Consider the following 15,264-nt stretch of genomic DNA (forward strand, 5'->3'; position numbering starts at 1 on the left):
AGTTTAATAAATACATAAAAGGATCTAGTCTTTCTTCTCTTTCCATTCACTTTCTAGCTTCAATGAAAGTTAAGGGTGATTGTCCCGTGAGTAACTAAGGCAAATTTGTGTGTGCGTTTCTCTCTCCTTTTTTTGTTTTGTTGGTTTTTTTTCTATTGTTTTGTACGTAAAGCAATCACATAAAAATAGTTATAAATAGAAAAATTGCAAATGTTTTCCCCCATAGACAAATAGAAAAAAAAAACAACAACAAACAAATCGAGACAAAAAAACCCACCTTGCTTCAAATTCTTGTAGGTTATACAGTACTTAGCATCTTTGGATACTTTACAACGACTCCAAATCGTACACAAAAAACACCTGAAGTAACCAGTCATCTGCAAAACGTTGCTTGTGCAAGAAGTTGATAAGGACTTAAAAAAAAAAAGAGTTTGATGCAGTTTTTGGAAGTTATCTTTTTTTTCTTCTATTTTTTCTCCACCAATTTGTTGTGCACAGTCCCTGCGGATTACTTCCCAGGAGCGAGCAGCAGGCAGTCCGTAGCAGTGCTCGTCTGCATGTGGTCACAGCATGAGCATCCCTTGTGGGGGCACAGGAGGGGACATGCTGGGCTCCCACGGGGAGACCCTCGTCCAGTCACCACTTCAGAGCAACATTGTCGGCGGGCAAGCCAAGAACCTACAGAAAACGGACCTGCAGTCCTCTCGTTCCCTTTCATCCTATTGATGTTTAAAGGTAATGGTAAAGAAAGAAAGAAAAAGCCATAATTTGTAACATTTACACTTTTGAGCACCGGTCTCATGTAAGACCACCCTACCAGGCACCCACAGGAAGCCAACTTCTCATCAGATGGTGAAATGGGGGTCCCACCACGTCTGAGAGGCAGACCGCCAGCAAAAGCCTTCATTCTCAAATGCAGTTCATATTTTTAGGAGCTACCAGGCCAAAGGAGGCTCATGGGGCGATTCCAGCCGACTGCTACTTTTTGGCCTCGAAGGCAAGAGGGAAGAAGTATCAGGTGGGGGTGGCTGAAGCAGGGTCTGCAGGGAGGCTGGGGGGGACCCCAGACCCAGCAGCCACCATGGACCTGCTTCAGCTTGGAGCAGCCCATTGGACGCTACTGCCTTGTCTTTTGAAGCAACAAATGGTGAAGAAAGATTTCTACTTGCTTGCAAGTAGACAACCTTGTCTGCAAGAAATCTTTAATGGCCTCCTTTCCCCTAAAGATCCCTTGAGACCAGCAGCAGGGAAATTTGTGCACTGAATTTTTTTCTGATCAGCATTGCAGATTCAGGGACACCCAAGTGTTTTGTAAAATTTTTGTCATCAAAATATATATAGGAATTAGGGGCAGGGGGGAATTAAGGACAAAAATCCGGACACGGTCAGTGGCGGCAAATTCTCACTGAGCTCTCCTGACTCTTTGGTTTGAAACAACTTACTCATTTCAATATTCCCTCATGGTTGCTTTTCCCAAAGCAAGGGTTTAAAAAAAGATCTAGATCAAAACATTTCTGATCCTTCCAAAAAACTTTCTTTAACCTTTTTAAGCAACTTTTGTGGTTTAATCCGGCTGGCAGCTAAACACCACACAGCCGTTCGCTCACCCTCCCCCCTCCCTCTCTGGGATGGGGGAGAGAAACGGGAAAGTGAAGCCTGTGAGTTGAGATAAAGACAGTTTATTAAGACAGGAATATAATAATAACAATAATAATAATAGTGATAATGATAATAGTATTAATAATAATAATGTGTAAGAAACAAGTGATGCACAATGCAATTGCTCACCACCCGCTGACCGATGCCCAGCCTATCCCCGAGCAGCCGGCCCCCCCACCCCGGCCAGCCACCCCTATATTTTGTTTAGCATGACGTCAGATGGTATGGAATACCCCTTTGGCCAGTTTGGGTCAGCTGTCCTGGGTCTGTCCCCTCCCAGCTCCTGCTGCACCCCTAGCCTGCTCGCTGGCAGGACAGAGCGAGAAGCCGAAAAGTCCTTGGCCTGGTGTAAACACTGCTCTGCAACAATTAAAACATCAGCATGTTATCAGCGCTCTTCTCATCCTAATCCAAAACATAGCACCCTACCAGCTACTAGGAGGAAAAATTAACTTTGTCCTAACTGGAACCAGGACAGCAACTGAAGTTAAAATGCTCAAAACAGGGTTTGTCTGATCTTAAGAAATGGCCAAAGAACCAAAGTAACAAAATTCCCCTTTTCCACTGAGGTTTCGTCTGGGTGATATCCAAAATCTTTTTTGATTGTTTAGGGTCCCAACACATCCCACACAGCCCCACAAAGCCGACCCCCTCCCTTCTCCAGGCTGCGGCAGTGCGGAGCTGCCCCGCTCACCCCACTCTTCCACCAGGACCCCTCTTGGAACAAATTTTGTTGCCAGACATGGGAATTTAACTAAAAAACAAAACAAAACAAAACAAAACCCAAAAAACAATAACCCCCAAAGTCCTTTTGACCAAAAGGGACAAGGAATGTAACATATCAAAACCAAGTCTGGACGGCTTGCGGGCGTCCAGTACACCCTGTGGGTTTCCCAGCAGAGCGGTCCCAGGGGGGTGGCCGTGCCCCGGACTAAAGCAAGTGACATTTTCAGGAGCATTGAGGAGTGCAGCAGCCCTGGCCTGACCTTCCTGGACTGGGCCACCAAAGCTGAGTGCATCGCTGAGTCTAAAGTGCTGGGGGCAGTGTGCTGCGGCCGGTGCGGGGTCAGCTCTCTTGGCGGGCCTGCGGCGGGCGAGGAAGGCAGCAGCCCCCCAGCTAGTTGCTGGCCTCTGAGATGGGAGCCACGTGGCTGAGCCCCGCCAGGCCGCTGAAGCCTGTGCTCCAGGGGTCGCTGAGTGGGAAGAAGGGTTGGGCTGTAAGGTTCTCGTTGTGGTCCAGGGTGAAGGCGAAAATGTCCGCATTCCTCTCCATGTCCAGCTGGGCTCGCCTGAGCAGCTTCATCTGGGTGTTCTCGAACTGGCTTTCCAGCTCCTGCAGGCTGAATGCTGTCTTGGCCCCACTCATAAAATGCTTGGGGCTGGGGCCGGGAAGGCACATGGTGGCGCCGCTGAGGTTCATCTCCTCCAGCACGGGGGGCATCACAAAGGCCTTGTCCACCGGTGGGCCGCCGGGGGTGAAGAGCAGGCGGGCCGCCTGCCACACTGCTGGCTTGCGGCCCCTCCGCGGCCGTGCTATCTGGCAGCTCTGCCACTTGATGTGGCGGTGGAGGTGGTCGGAGCGGGTGAAGCTCTTGTAGCAGAACTCGCACTGGTAGGGCCGTACACCTGTGTGGATGCGCATGTGGTTCTTCAGGTCATAGTTGTGCACGAACTTGGTGTTGCAGTGGATGCACAGGTATGGCCGCTCCCCCGTGTGCTTCCGCATGTGGATTTTGAGCTTGTCCTGCCTGCAAATGAATCGGCGCGGGGTCAGGTGGCGTGGGGTTGGGGGCATGGGTGCCATCACCCCTGGGTCCGTCACCCAGCTGCCACCCCAGCAGCCTGCAGCTGACCCCAACCAGCCCCAGACAGCTTGGACTGGAACAAGCAACATCCCTAAAACAAAGCTTCATCACTCACAGGAAAAAAAAAAGTCTAGACTAAAGCCTAAACATATCTGGGCACATCTAAAGAAGTACAGCTATGTTCCTGCCTGTGACTGAGGGCATTAGTTGAGTGTAAAGAGCCTGGCAACTTGGGGATGGACGCTGCTTCAGCGAAGCCCCCTCGGTGCGGGTTTCCTTCCCTCCCCTACCTGCGCTGGCCTCTGGGTGTCTCAGCAGCCCAGCCTTGGAACTGGAGGCCCCACAGGGTGCAGGGCTGAGACCAGCTCCGCACCCGCACCAGGGCAGGATGCCACCCGCTCTGCAACCTCCAGCAGCACACCTCTGGGAGAAGGTTTTTAAATACAGTGCTGGGATGGCACAGAACCCATCCCCATGGCATTTATTTACAAAGCCATGGTGTTTTTTTTTTTTGTCAGGTGGGAAGAAATATCTAAGATCTGCAAGTTTATTCTCCTAAGCTGGCTAAATTTTTTGCAATATTTCCTTCTGCAGTCTACAAAATTCACAGCTAAGGCACAGATATAAAATGCAAAGCTGGCTGTAAGTGAACTGAGCCAAGCCTTCATGAGTGGTGTTCAACATGGAAAGTAAGTAAACAGCAAAGTGGGAGAATTCATAATGTTTTGGGAAATGCTTTCAGTCTGATCCCTCTGAGACATTAAAAGAATGAGGAGAATAGATGGAGTCAGTCCATTAATATATACAAAGTATATGAGCATTAAAAAAGAGGAAAAAACAAGCAAAACTTTATTTCTGCTGGCAGACCAAACACTCAAAATCTGCAAGCTGCTGCCTACACGCTAATTTCTGCCACCCTGACTGCATGCATCTTGAAACAGTTTTCAGCACCACCATCAATCCCTGCTGCTTTACATGAGCCCTGACGTAGCATTTGTTTTATCCGCAGTGACCACTGCCTGCCCCTGTGCTCATTTGCTGCCTGTTAATCCAGCTGTGCTTGGAGGATGTGGCCAATGGCTCTGGGGACTCTCCTTTTGGGGATGTGCAGCTCTTTGGGGTCGAGCTGGGTGCTCCCTGCTTTGCTTCGTGGTGCTCCCAGGGCCAGGCAGGCCCCCTGGGGCTCAGCCCTGGCTCGGCCAGGCTGCATTCAGCGGTCTGAGCCCCAAACCCTCCTTCCTTCGCTTGCCGATGGGGATGGATGAAGGAGGGCAGGGAAAGCACAAGCACAGCCCAGAGTCTCATGCACAACCCCAGGCAGGGCTCCCGTGGGTCCTGCAGACACAAAACTGCTGCCAGTGGGGGGTCTGAAAGCCTCAGGCCAGAAATACAGGACTCCAGAAAGGAGGCAGAGAAGTGTCCCTAGCAGGAGAGCCACTTTGTCAGCAGGCGACCTTTTACTGCCTCTGAGAAATCGCAGCCCAGCCCTGCGCTGGCGGGATGGTGCAGCTGCAGGCAGGTGGTGGAGATGCTCACTGCCTGTAAGGCACCCGCCCAACCTATAATATAATTTAAACCTATATATGTAATGTTTAACCTATCAGGATTGCTTTTCCTAATAAACATGCAGTGTGCCAGGACTGCATAATGTGAACACAGGCAAAGCTTTTTCAGGCTATTACCAATCTCTGTCAGCAGATGGGGAGAAACTGGATCCCACAGCGCACACCTCTGCCCTGCCTCAGCCCTGCCACTAGCTGCCTGCAGCCCAGGGGCTGGCAGCGAGCTCTCATTGCCTCTGCCCATTTCTCCCCAAATATTAACCTTCAGGCGAGCTGGGCGCGTCGGGAGAAACTGACAGGTAAGGGGCCTGTCAGACCCTGTCTGCTGCTCTTGCGTGTGGGTTGTGGGCTTTGGGCAGGCATGGGCTGCGCCAGGAGGAGCTGCAAGCGATGCACAGGCAAGAAATGCACTGTGTGTGTGAATACCCTTAATGCAATTGTGTTAGGAAAATGATTAGGGCTCTGTGAGCTGTCACAACACAAATAATATGAACAAATATTGTTAACCTTTCCGTCTGGAATAGTTTTTCCATGAGCACTCTGGAGCTGTCTTGATGGAAAAGCTGAACTATTTGCAGTTTTCTCTAGCACTTCAGCAGCGCACCACAGCAGACTACAACCTGAGCAGCCTTTGTTAAAGCAAAAAATTAATGAGCTATTAAATGAAGTCCTGCTTCCTGCGGGCAGCTGTCCCTGAGAGTCAGGAGTGGCAGATGCAGGTCCTTGCCACAGGACGCGGGAATCCATGGAAGTGACGGAGAACACATCTGACGGGGAGTTTTGGGGACCCCCACCCAGGGGACTGCATTTTCTCTATCTCCCCCAGTGAATTTGTTCCTACACATTTCCTCAGGCACAGAAATAATGCACAGAAGTGATTAATCCAGAAATCCCATTTCTGGAGCACGGAAAGCCTGTGCTCCCCTGCATCCCCCCAGGATGCCAGGAGGGACAGTTCGGGTTCGCATCTCCCCAGCTGAGGCTCTGCTCGCTGCCTCATGGGGCCGATGCTGCAGGAAGCATGCAATTCCCTGTGAGAGCACAACACATAGCACAAGCAGCAGCATGCAGGAAATCCTGGCAGAAATCTCTTGCTACATCTCAATCACTCCACTTTGCTTAAATACATGTCACCCTAAAGGAGAGGTCTCACACTCGAGTAATGCTGAAAATAGCTAAAGCAAGTAAATAAAAATAAAAGCAGCAGCATGCTATTCAAAGTGCTTCCAAATGCTTTTAAGAATAAACCAGTGTTTTGGAATGTCCACTTTGCTTAGTGCATTAAAGGAAAAAACCCTCCAGCCCTCCACGGCATGTGAACGGCTTCATTCTCCTGAGTGATGATGGGGCATGAGGGATGGCACTGTTGTGCTAGTCCTGATGTTTTGGGGATTTATTTTCTACAAAACCCTTATGCTTTGTATTCAGAAGCTACTGAGCATATGGGGGGATGTAAAGAAGCCCTTATGTTTATACCCACATTAGTAATGGTCCACGCTAGACCAAAACAGAGATGCATTTCCCAAACAGAGATGAGGTTTCCTTCTCTGTTCTGCCCAGATCAGGATCTGTGGTGCAGAAAACAGCTGTGGCCATGGAACTGGTCACCAGCTCTGTTAAAGCACTGCCCTGATTTTGTGTGGGAGGGGGGATAAAACATCCCAAGGGCTGGAGGCACAGAGTTCCTGGGAGCTGATGTCCAAAACTGAAAGGAGAGCTGCTTTCACAGCACTCAGCACTCAGCTGGTCCTCCTCCTTCCAAAAACAACTGCAAAAACCCCGCAAGGAGGAGCAGCTCCTCCCGTTGGAAAGGAATGGCTCGCTGCAGGGCCAGGTTTCGTCAGCTGCGGGCTCTGCGGACATGGTGCGTGCCCCAGGGCCAGGACTGACTCCAGGAGGCTTCTCCTGACCCACCGGGGACGAGCAGCCACGAGCTGGGAGGGCTGGTAAGGTTTTAACCTCCAAGGTGCTGATTCAACCTCCCTATCAAAGCCTGGACCAGGGGTCAGGATAGCTCAACTCTCACCCAAGCCCTCCTACTTATTTATGCAGTGGCTGTGAGTCAGCGCCAACATTGCCTCGTGCCTCAGTTTCCCTAAACAAGCCGCCCTTGTTTGTACAGGATTTGGGGAGCTGTAGACCGAATCCCTCTGGAAGGCTCTACTCTGTTATTCCCATGATGGGAAAGGTGTCGGTGATGGGTCAAGCTGAGCTGCTTCCTTTTTGGCTATTAGCACCTGCAGCATCACACCCAGCACGAGCCCATGCATCTGGAGATGACAACCGTGAGGACAGCACCAGCAGGAACCAGAGCCCATCACCTGCAGATGGGAATTAGCAGCGGGCACAGCCTTTCCCCTGCAAGTACCGGGGTGAGCTGGCTGGCACTACGAACGCCCACCCCAGGCACGATGCTCCGCACACGGTAATACGGGGGCCGCTGCGCTAATGGAGCAGAGCATGGAAATTTATTTTCAGGTCAAATCCTCATCATCTGCATAAAATCCACTGCCCTGGTTTCAGCTAGGATAGAGTTAATGTTCCTCCTAGTAGCTGGTAGGGTTCTGTGTTTGGGATTTAGGATGAGAAGAGTGCTGATAACATGCTGATGTTTTAATGATGATTTAATGATGTTGCAGAGCAGTGCTTACACTAAGCCAAGGACTTTTCAGCTTCTCGCTCTGTCCTGCCAGCGGGCAGGCTAGGGGTGCAGCAGGAGCTGGGAGGGGACAGACCCAGGACAGCTGACCCAAACTGGCCAAAGGGGTATTCCATACCATCTGACGTCATGCTAAACAATATATAGGGGTGGCTGGCCGGGGTGGGGGGGCCGGCTGCTCGGGGATAGGCTGGGCATCGGTCAACGGGTGGTGAGCAATTGCATTGTGCATCACTTGTTTCATACACATTATTATTATTAATACTATTATTATTATTATTATTGTTAGTATTATTTTCCTGTCTTAATAAACTGTCTTTATCTCAACCCACAGGCTTTCATTTCTTTCTAATTCTCTCCCCCCATCTCAGAGAGGGAGGGGGGAGGGTGAGCGAACGGCTGCGTGGTGCTTAGCTGCCTGTCGGGTTAAACCATAACATCCACTCAAATGTTATCACAGGGACGGGAGAAGAAAAGACAGGCTGAATACAGGAGCACCCCAGGTGTCTGGCCATTGTCAGGAGTTCAGCTTTGCCTACTGTGCATATTATTTTCCTCTGGTTTGCTTGCCCCAGCCTAATAGGGCTCTTTCTCTCACACACAGCCAGGAGCTGAAATGCCATGCTCTTGTCGAAAAGCTTTATTATTATGGTAAAGATTGTACTCATTATATATTAATTATACCCAGGAAGAGCAGGTCCAGGAATCTATTTGTCTCTGCTCACCGGTTAAATTTGACCAGTTTTTCAGGGAAGGCTCGCAAGCTGCAGCATTAGGTTTGCACAGCCTTCCCTCAGCCTGCTGCATTTTTTTTTTAACACCGAGGGCTCTGCTGGGGTACGGGGAGGTGCAGGGGCTGGATCTGGCCACTCACACCCACCTGGTAGCAGCCAGCTTGGGGCTGGTCTCACCCAATGTGAGACACCTACAAGGCAATCTAGGTCATGCAAGTTGTCATTGCCATTGGGATGGGGACACCTCACTCGTCCCTGTTCCTCATCTAGCTCTGTGTGGGCCAAGCCGAGGGTGCCCATGTCCCTCCTCTGGCCGTGGAGGGGTGGAGGTGCCAGGCTCTCAGGTGAATGATGTTAGGGGTGATGAATCTACCCTTGCAGACCAAAATCTAGCAATTAGGACTGCTCTGGCCTCCGAAAGTGCAGACACTGTCATGTTTAAGCATGTGCAACTTGGCTGATGCCAAAACGATGTGCAAAACCGAACTAATTGCATCCCTCAACTAAATAACCCTCCCAACTCAATGCATCCCCCAGCGCATTAGGGATGAAGCTTCCTTGGCTATCTGACCAAAAGCAACCATCTGTTTTCCAGCTCCCTCTCATCCGACCATGGCAGACAACAACGGGGTTGAAAATACCCCATTGCTTATTTACACTTTTGTCCGGAGAGCGGCTGTGATACCACCAAAATCAGTGGGTTCCTTTTCTTTCTTTCCCTCTTCTCCTTCCCTCTTTCTCAAAGGAACGGAGATCAGGCCCTGCTTATCTCTGCTATGTTTTTGGGGACAAAAGAGATAAATAGCTTGGGAACAAGCCACCACCCCCCAGTCCACTGCCACGGCAGAGGTACGGGATGCACACCTGGTAAAGTGGACTTCACAGATAGTGCACATATACGGCTTCTCCCCCGTGTGGGTCCTCATGTGCCGGGGCAGCTTTCCAGCCCCCATGATGACCTTGTTACAGATGGGACACTGCTGGGACGCCTTGGGCTTTATCTTCCTCTCTTCCTCCAGGGGCCAGGGAGGAAAAACTCCTCTGAACTGGGTAGCACTGAGGAAATTGAGATAAGCGCTATAGTCGGTCTCTGCCTTAATATGCCCTAAGGGAGCTGCTGGGGTGTTGGTAAACATGTCCTTGAAGAAGTCATTAGGGAAAGGAGGCGGAGGTAGGTCTTCCTTCTCCTCCTCTTCCTTGATCTTTCTCTTTTTGATCACCAGATCCAAGGGGCCATTGTCTACTTGTGGCTCTTCGAGCTGGGAAAAGGAGCTAAAATCGCCATTCCACAGGTGGGGGAAGAAGCTGGGGGTGAAAGGAGAGAGAGCTGGCCTCCTTTCTGGGATGTTCACCTTAGGGTACAAGTTTTCCCTTAGCAAGGAATCGATGGAGAAGTCTCGTATCACACCCAAGTGTCCAGAGGAGTTATTGGCTGGGTAGTGATTTGGAAAGTCTTTAGGTGCTTCTGTGTATGCTTCTTCGGTAAGATCAGACTTAGAAGGGCTTTGGTGACAGCTTACTTCTTGGACATCAGTTAGGTTCTCCTGACTGACAAAATCTTCCATTTCTTCTTCCTCCTCTTCCTCCTCCTCCTCATCTTCATCTTCATCCTCCTCGTCGTTGTCATCCTCTTTGTCATCTTCCTCTTCCACCTCTCTGTCAGGCTCCATGATTTCAAGGCATACATTGATAATGCACTGGATCTCCAGCATTTTGGCGGCGCTGAGGATGTGCTTGACATTTGAGGTGGTGATGGTGAGGGTTGAGGTGTAGGCAAACTCGAGGATGGCAGAAAGTGCTTCAGGCTTGACAAAATCAATCTCGTAAACATAGGGCTGGTCTGTTAAAGTGCCAGTAGTGAAGAGTTTTTTGAAGTACTTGCTGCAGGCAGCAAGGACAGACCGATGGGTCCGGTATTCCTGGTCCTGTACAATGAGGATGACATCGCAGAGGAGACCATCGTGCCGCTGCTCATTTAAACCACATAAGATTTCACTGCTGTGGTTTGGGAATGGAATCCCGATAAGATCTTCAATGCTATTGGCCATATTCCCATTTAGTGCCCTAGGACAAAACACAGACAGTGGGGCATCAGCAGGGGGGTCCCAATCAACAGCACCAAAACAGCCCTGCCTTCTCTCTGTCCTCCTCTCCACTGCCCCACATGCACCTTCATAATCACCTGCTACTACTGCATCTCCATGTCACCTTTAACTCCTCCCCTGTCCTCTGTGACTTAACCTCTGCATCCCTCTGCATCACTTTGTCTCCTTCCTTCTCTTCTCAGTTCCCACCCCCTCTACCTTTTCATAACCACCACATGCTCCTCTTCTCTATCACATCCTTCCCCTGGGATCCTTTTGCAACAATTCCCTCCCCCTCACGTTTCTTCCATGCCCTCCCAGAGCCAACATCTTTCTAGGCACATGTACGATTTGCCCTGTCAGGAGCTATGTGGGAAAAGGGTGATGCTGCATTGCTTCACGCTGCTGGGCGCCAGTACCCACACTGCTGGCACAAGACTACCCAGGGAGTGTCCTCTTATCTGCATGGCTGTTTGGGGGACTGGTGCAACTGGGCTCCCCCAAAAGGAGGGGCAGCTGGTCACGGCTGACTGCTGCCACAGAGTTCTCCAGTTCTGCGCCCCTCTGCTATTATCTCATGCCTGGCAGCTGTCCCGTGTCACCTCAGCACATGGACAACCCACACGGGGTTGTCTTGCTGAGGGATCTGGGACAGGGGGAGGCAAACGAGCTGTTTCACAATGTACCTAAACACTCAGAGAACAACGACCAGGTACCCAGCCATGAAGCAAGGGCCGGAGGCAGATGACTGCACCCTAACTTCATCCATGAGCTGAGCTTGCTCCGGTCCCACGTCTGTTCAGACTTGTTAGTGTGCTACCAGATGTCCCGTGCATCTGACGGACACCTTCCCCTGCCAGAGCAGCTCCAGCTTCAAAGGGGAGATTGGAAGTGAGAAGCCCATGCCCAAAAGGGAAACATCTCACAGATAAAAAATAGCAAAATGTGCCTTGCTGAATTCATCCTTGGGAATTCATCCTGGTAAGGGCTAGGCACAAAGTGCAGCAAATATTACACATCTCCAAACAAATCTATCCCTGCAGGTTAGCTGCAGCTACAGAGAGCCTGCGCCCAGCATCTTGTGCTTCAGCAGCTTTGCTTGTGTGCAGATAGGATCTGGTGAAACTGCTAACTGTGAATCAAAACCTCTCCTCCTGAGGATCTGGCCTGGCTCACAGCGTGCTGGGTGCTCGGATGCTACTGGCAGTAGTGGGAATTCACTGCTGCACCGCCGCTGCCAGGACCCACCCCTTAGCCCAGGGGGTGTTTACGTTGAGGCTGTGCACCTGTAGCGCGCTAGGAGATTTCTTTTTATTTGTACTGTCATTGGCTCCTCTGTTGGCTTGCTGCTTGAGCCGGCCCCTCCATCAGCACAATGACTACTGGGTTCAGCTCCTCTCCTCTCTCCTTTGCTGCTCCTCACCTCGGCAGGCACTGGGCATCCCCAACATCCCCTTTGCTCTGCGCCAAGGTCCCATCCCAAGCCAAACATCACTTTGCAGAGAGATCACAGACCTGGCAGGAGGTCTGGGGGTCCGACACCCGGCAGCGCTGCATACGGTGGGACCGAGCCCTGGTGCTCTCTGACTTCCTTGACACCATTTCTGGGGCCCTGGATAAATGCAAACAGGAGCTCTGGCAAGAGCAGAGCACAGCTCAATGCCTCCTATAATTGAAGGGCCGTCTTTTCACTTAGGTTTCTTCTTTCTGGCTTCTTTAAATTACCCAGCACACTTCCCAGTTCCAGAGCTTATATAAATCTCCAGAGTCAGGAGCTGTGGGTCACTTCTTGGAGCAGCTCGATTAAGCCTGAATGCTGCATTATAAGGCCCATCTGATGTGCTCAGCAGGTTTTGGCAAAGGGGGATCCCAGTGATAAATGATCCCGAGCAGGCAAATAAACACAAACAATTAGTGGAGCTAGACAGAAGGCACAGCCCGGCTCCAGATGGTGTTTCAAGGGCTGCATCTACTCACAAAGCTGGGGCAAATGTCTAAAGTGGGTGCAGGGACATCTCCCAACAGACCAGGTCGCTCAAAGCCCTGTCCAACCCAACTTTGAACACCTCCAGTGATGGGGCACCCACAACTTCTCCGGGCAACTGGTTCCAGTGCCTCACCACCCTCATCACAAAAAAAAATTCTTCCTTGCAACCAAGCAGATCCTTGGATAACGAGTCTGGGGGCATGACTGGAGGGGACGATGCTCTGGGCACCAGGTCCCTGCTGCTCCTCTACGCTGGGGCTTCGGGAGATGCTGCAGTGCTGGAGGTGTTCAATGTCCAGCAAGTTCTGGGGGCCGGGTCCCCCTCTACAAGGCTCTGTGAGAGCCCTGGTGCTCTCCTGGCCATGCTTCAGTGTTCTGGGCAGTTTTGAGTGTGGTGTCACTGAGCAGGAAATGATCCTGCTGCCTGCAGGATCTATCTCTTATGCCTGCACATCTCTTATCTCTTATCACACTTCCTATGCAAACAGTGTGTAAATATAAATGCACACAGATAGGTATGCATTATATCTATGTGTTTGTATGTGCATAAATCCTGTGGGAGAGGGAGTGTCAAGCTCCCGAGTTTCCATTCATCCTGTGCAACCACTCCACTTGCATGGAAACTCACTCATACTTCAAGTGATGCAAATCCCCTCCCATGTGGTGCTCTGCAAAAAAAAGTCCAGAAAGAGAGAAAAAAAGAGAGAGCGAGAGGAAAATCTCTGCATGTCTCATGAAGATCAGCCCCGAGCCATTCCCCAGGGTCTTCCAGCATCTCCAGCATGGCCTGGATGATGCCCAAGAGGGCCCAGGAGTTGGGTGACATTGTTGGTGGCATTTATCCCATGTGCTTCTGGCCACTCTCCCCCACCATCACCTTGCTGTTGGTATGAGCTGCCCAGCCCCTGACACATCTTCAGCTATATGGGATATATATATTGAATAAATTCCTATAGGCACACAACATTACCACCCTGTGAGCCCGGCGGGGATGGGTACCTCCTTCCAGCATGACCTTAAAAATAGCAAAAAGCCATTTCCTCCCATTCTGAGCTCTCCTGGGCTCACCCTCCTGGGCTCCTGGGAGAAAAGGCAGCCCCTCTTCTCCCCCTCACCCCACTTCTCTCCGCAGCCAGAGAGAGGAAAAAGGAATTTAAAAAAAGGCTCCTATTGAGCAGCACACACACTGGGTGGGTTTGCTTCCTGACAAAAAACACGACGGAAAATGTGCCCAGCTTAACCATGGAAAACTGGTTTGGCTCCCGTCTCTCCAGAGTGGACAAGATTGTGAGGGACTTGGACACGGCTCCAGGCATGGCTGTCACCAGCCTGCTGGGGCTCCAAAATATGCCCCAGAAAAGCTGGGAGGCTTCAAGCCGACTGTCCCAGACAAGCGGCGGGTGAAGGATGGGGAAGCCTCAGCCCCACTCCCCCTTTTCTCTCCGTCCAGAGAGAGATGCCAAAGGAAGGTCTTGGGGAGTAAAATGAAAAGGGTTGGAGCGCACTAAATGAGAAGCAGATGTGCGCACCACAGTGCCTGCTCGTGGCCGCCCGCCTGAGTCACCCAGCAGGGTGGAGGGGGGGGGGTTATCGCTGTTCTGGTGCTGGGTGTGGGGTACAGAAAACAAAGCTAGGAGAAGGCGGTGCAGTGTTTGAGCAGGCTTAATATCGGCTTCGGAGCAGGTACGGGCAGGCTCCAGAAACGCTGGGGTGTGAGGCTCGGCGATGGCATTTGCAGCGGCTCTGCTCCACCCCCTGCTCCAGCAGCCCATCTCCCAGCTTCATCCCTGCAGGAGGAATCCCCTTTCTGGTGCGTGGCCAGAGATGTACCTACTGCTGGATGTACCATGAGGCCGTCCCATCCGGAGCATCACGGTCACGGCAGCCTCATCGTGCCTTACACAAGGGCAACACCCCAGTGCATGACTTCAGCCCCGGCACCCACGTCTATAAAACCCAGATAGCTTTGGGCCAAGCCCCATCATGCAAGATCAGCCTCACCTCTCACCCTCCACGGCTTACACAGCGTTGGCTTTAGGCTCCCACGGGTTTTTAGGAGCATTAGCGTAGCTTCACCTTGTGTTGGAGGATTTTCCTCCAAAAACGTTATTTGTCTGCTTAGTTCTCATTCATTTTTATTTGCCATTTAAGTCCTCGAGCTCTAAGCACACAAGCTCTCCTGCTAGGGCTGGTCCAGAATGGCTCCCATGTGGACACGCAGCTCGAAGCAGAAATGACTTTGCAAGACGTGTTCGCGCAAGGTGCCTCTGCAGCCTGCAGGGACACGGCCTCTCTGGCAGCACTGCCCTGTTATCTGTACCATGAGCAGAAGGAGAGTCCTGGCCTCAGACCACGCTGCCTCAATACAGGGCAAAAATTCAGTCCCTGCCTTCAGAGAGCTTCCAGCCTTACATGCCTGACCCTGTAAGAGATGCCGGTGGCACGCCACGAGCCGAGGAGCATGAGGAGATGATAGGACAACTTTGGTCAATTTGACAGCTACAGCACTGCCTCTAACTGAAATGTTTAGCACAATGGCTTTGTTGATGCAGTCCTACCTTTGGGGCTATTTCTGTCTCTGGTCGAGGAGTGGCACAGTGCCCTGGCTGGGAGCTGGCTCACTCCCCTGCACAACCAGGCAGGTAGGGGCAGATGTCAGGCTTCCAAACTAACCACTGAGTCCTACCGTCACCTTTCCAAAACAGCATGCCCACAAAGACAATGCAAAAGCCCAAAGCAGAGAGAAGAGAACATCATTTGGACCAAATCCACCC

At 51.3% G+C, this 15,264-nt stretch overlaps 2 protein-coding genes across 5 annotated transcripts in view; one reads left to right on the forward strand and one right to left on the reverse strand.

The window, feature by feature from the left end:
• Positions 1–15,264, forward strand: part of LOC310888949 (uncharacterized protein) — a 389,701-nt gene that overhangs the window by 117,051 nt on the left and 257,386 nt on the right. The gene's annotated exons all lie outside the window — the stretch shown is intronic.
• LOC310888945 (zinc finger and BTB domain-containing protein 7C-like) overlaps positions 587–15,264 on the reverse strand; it is a 53,385-nt gene continuing 38,707 nt past the window's right edge. For all 4 annotated transcript variants that reach the window (XM_083852605.1, XM_083852603.1, XM_083852602.1 and 1 more), the window contains 2 exons: positions 9,284–10,483; positions 587–3,407 (listed from right to left, as the gene is read on the reverse strand). In XM_083852605.1, coding sequence (XP_083708731.1) covers positions 2,777–3,407; positions 9,284–10,467 — 1,815 coding nt within the window. In that variant the 5' untranslated portion in view covers positions 10,468–10,483 and the 3' untranslated portion in view covers positions 587–2,776. The remainder of the gene's footprint in view (positions 3,408–9,283; positions 10,484–15,264) is intronic.

This window comes from Anser anser (genome assembly GCF_964211835.1).
Source record: "Anser anser genome assembly, contig: SUPER_W_unloc_7, whole genome shotgun sequence".
Lineage (NCBI taxonomy): Eukaryota > Metazoa > Chordata > Aves > Anseriformes > Anatidae > Anser > Anser anser.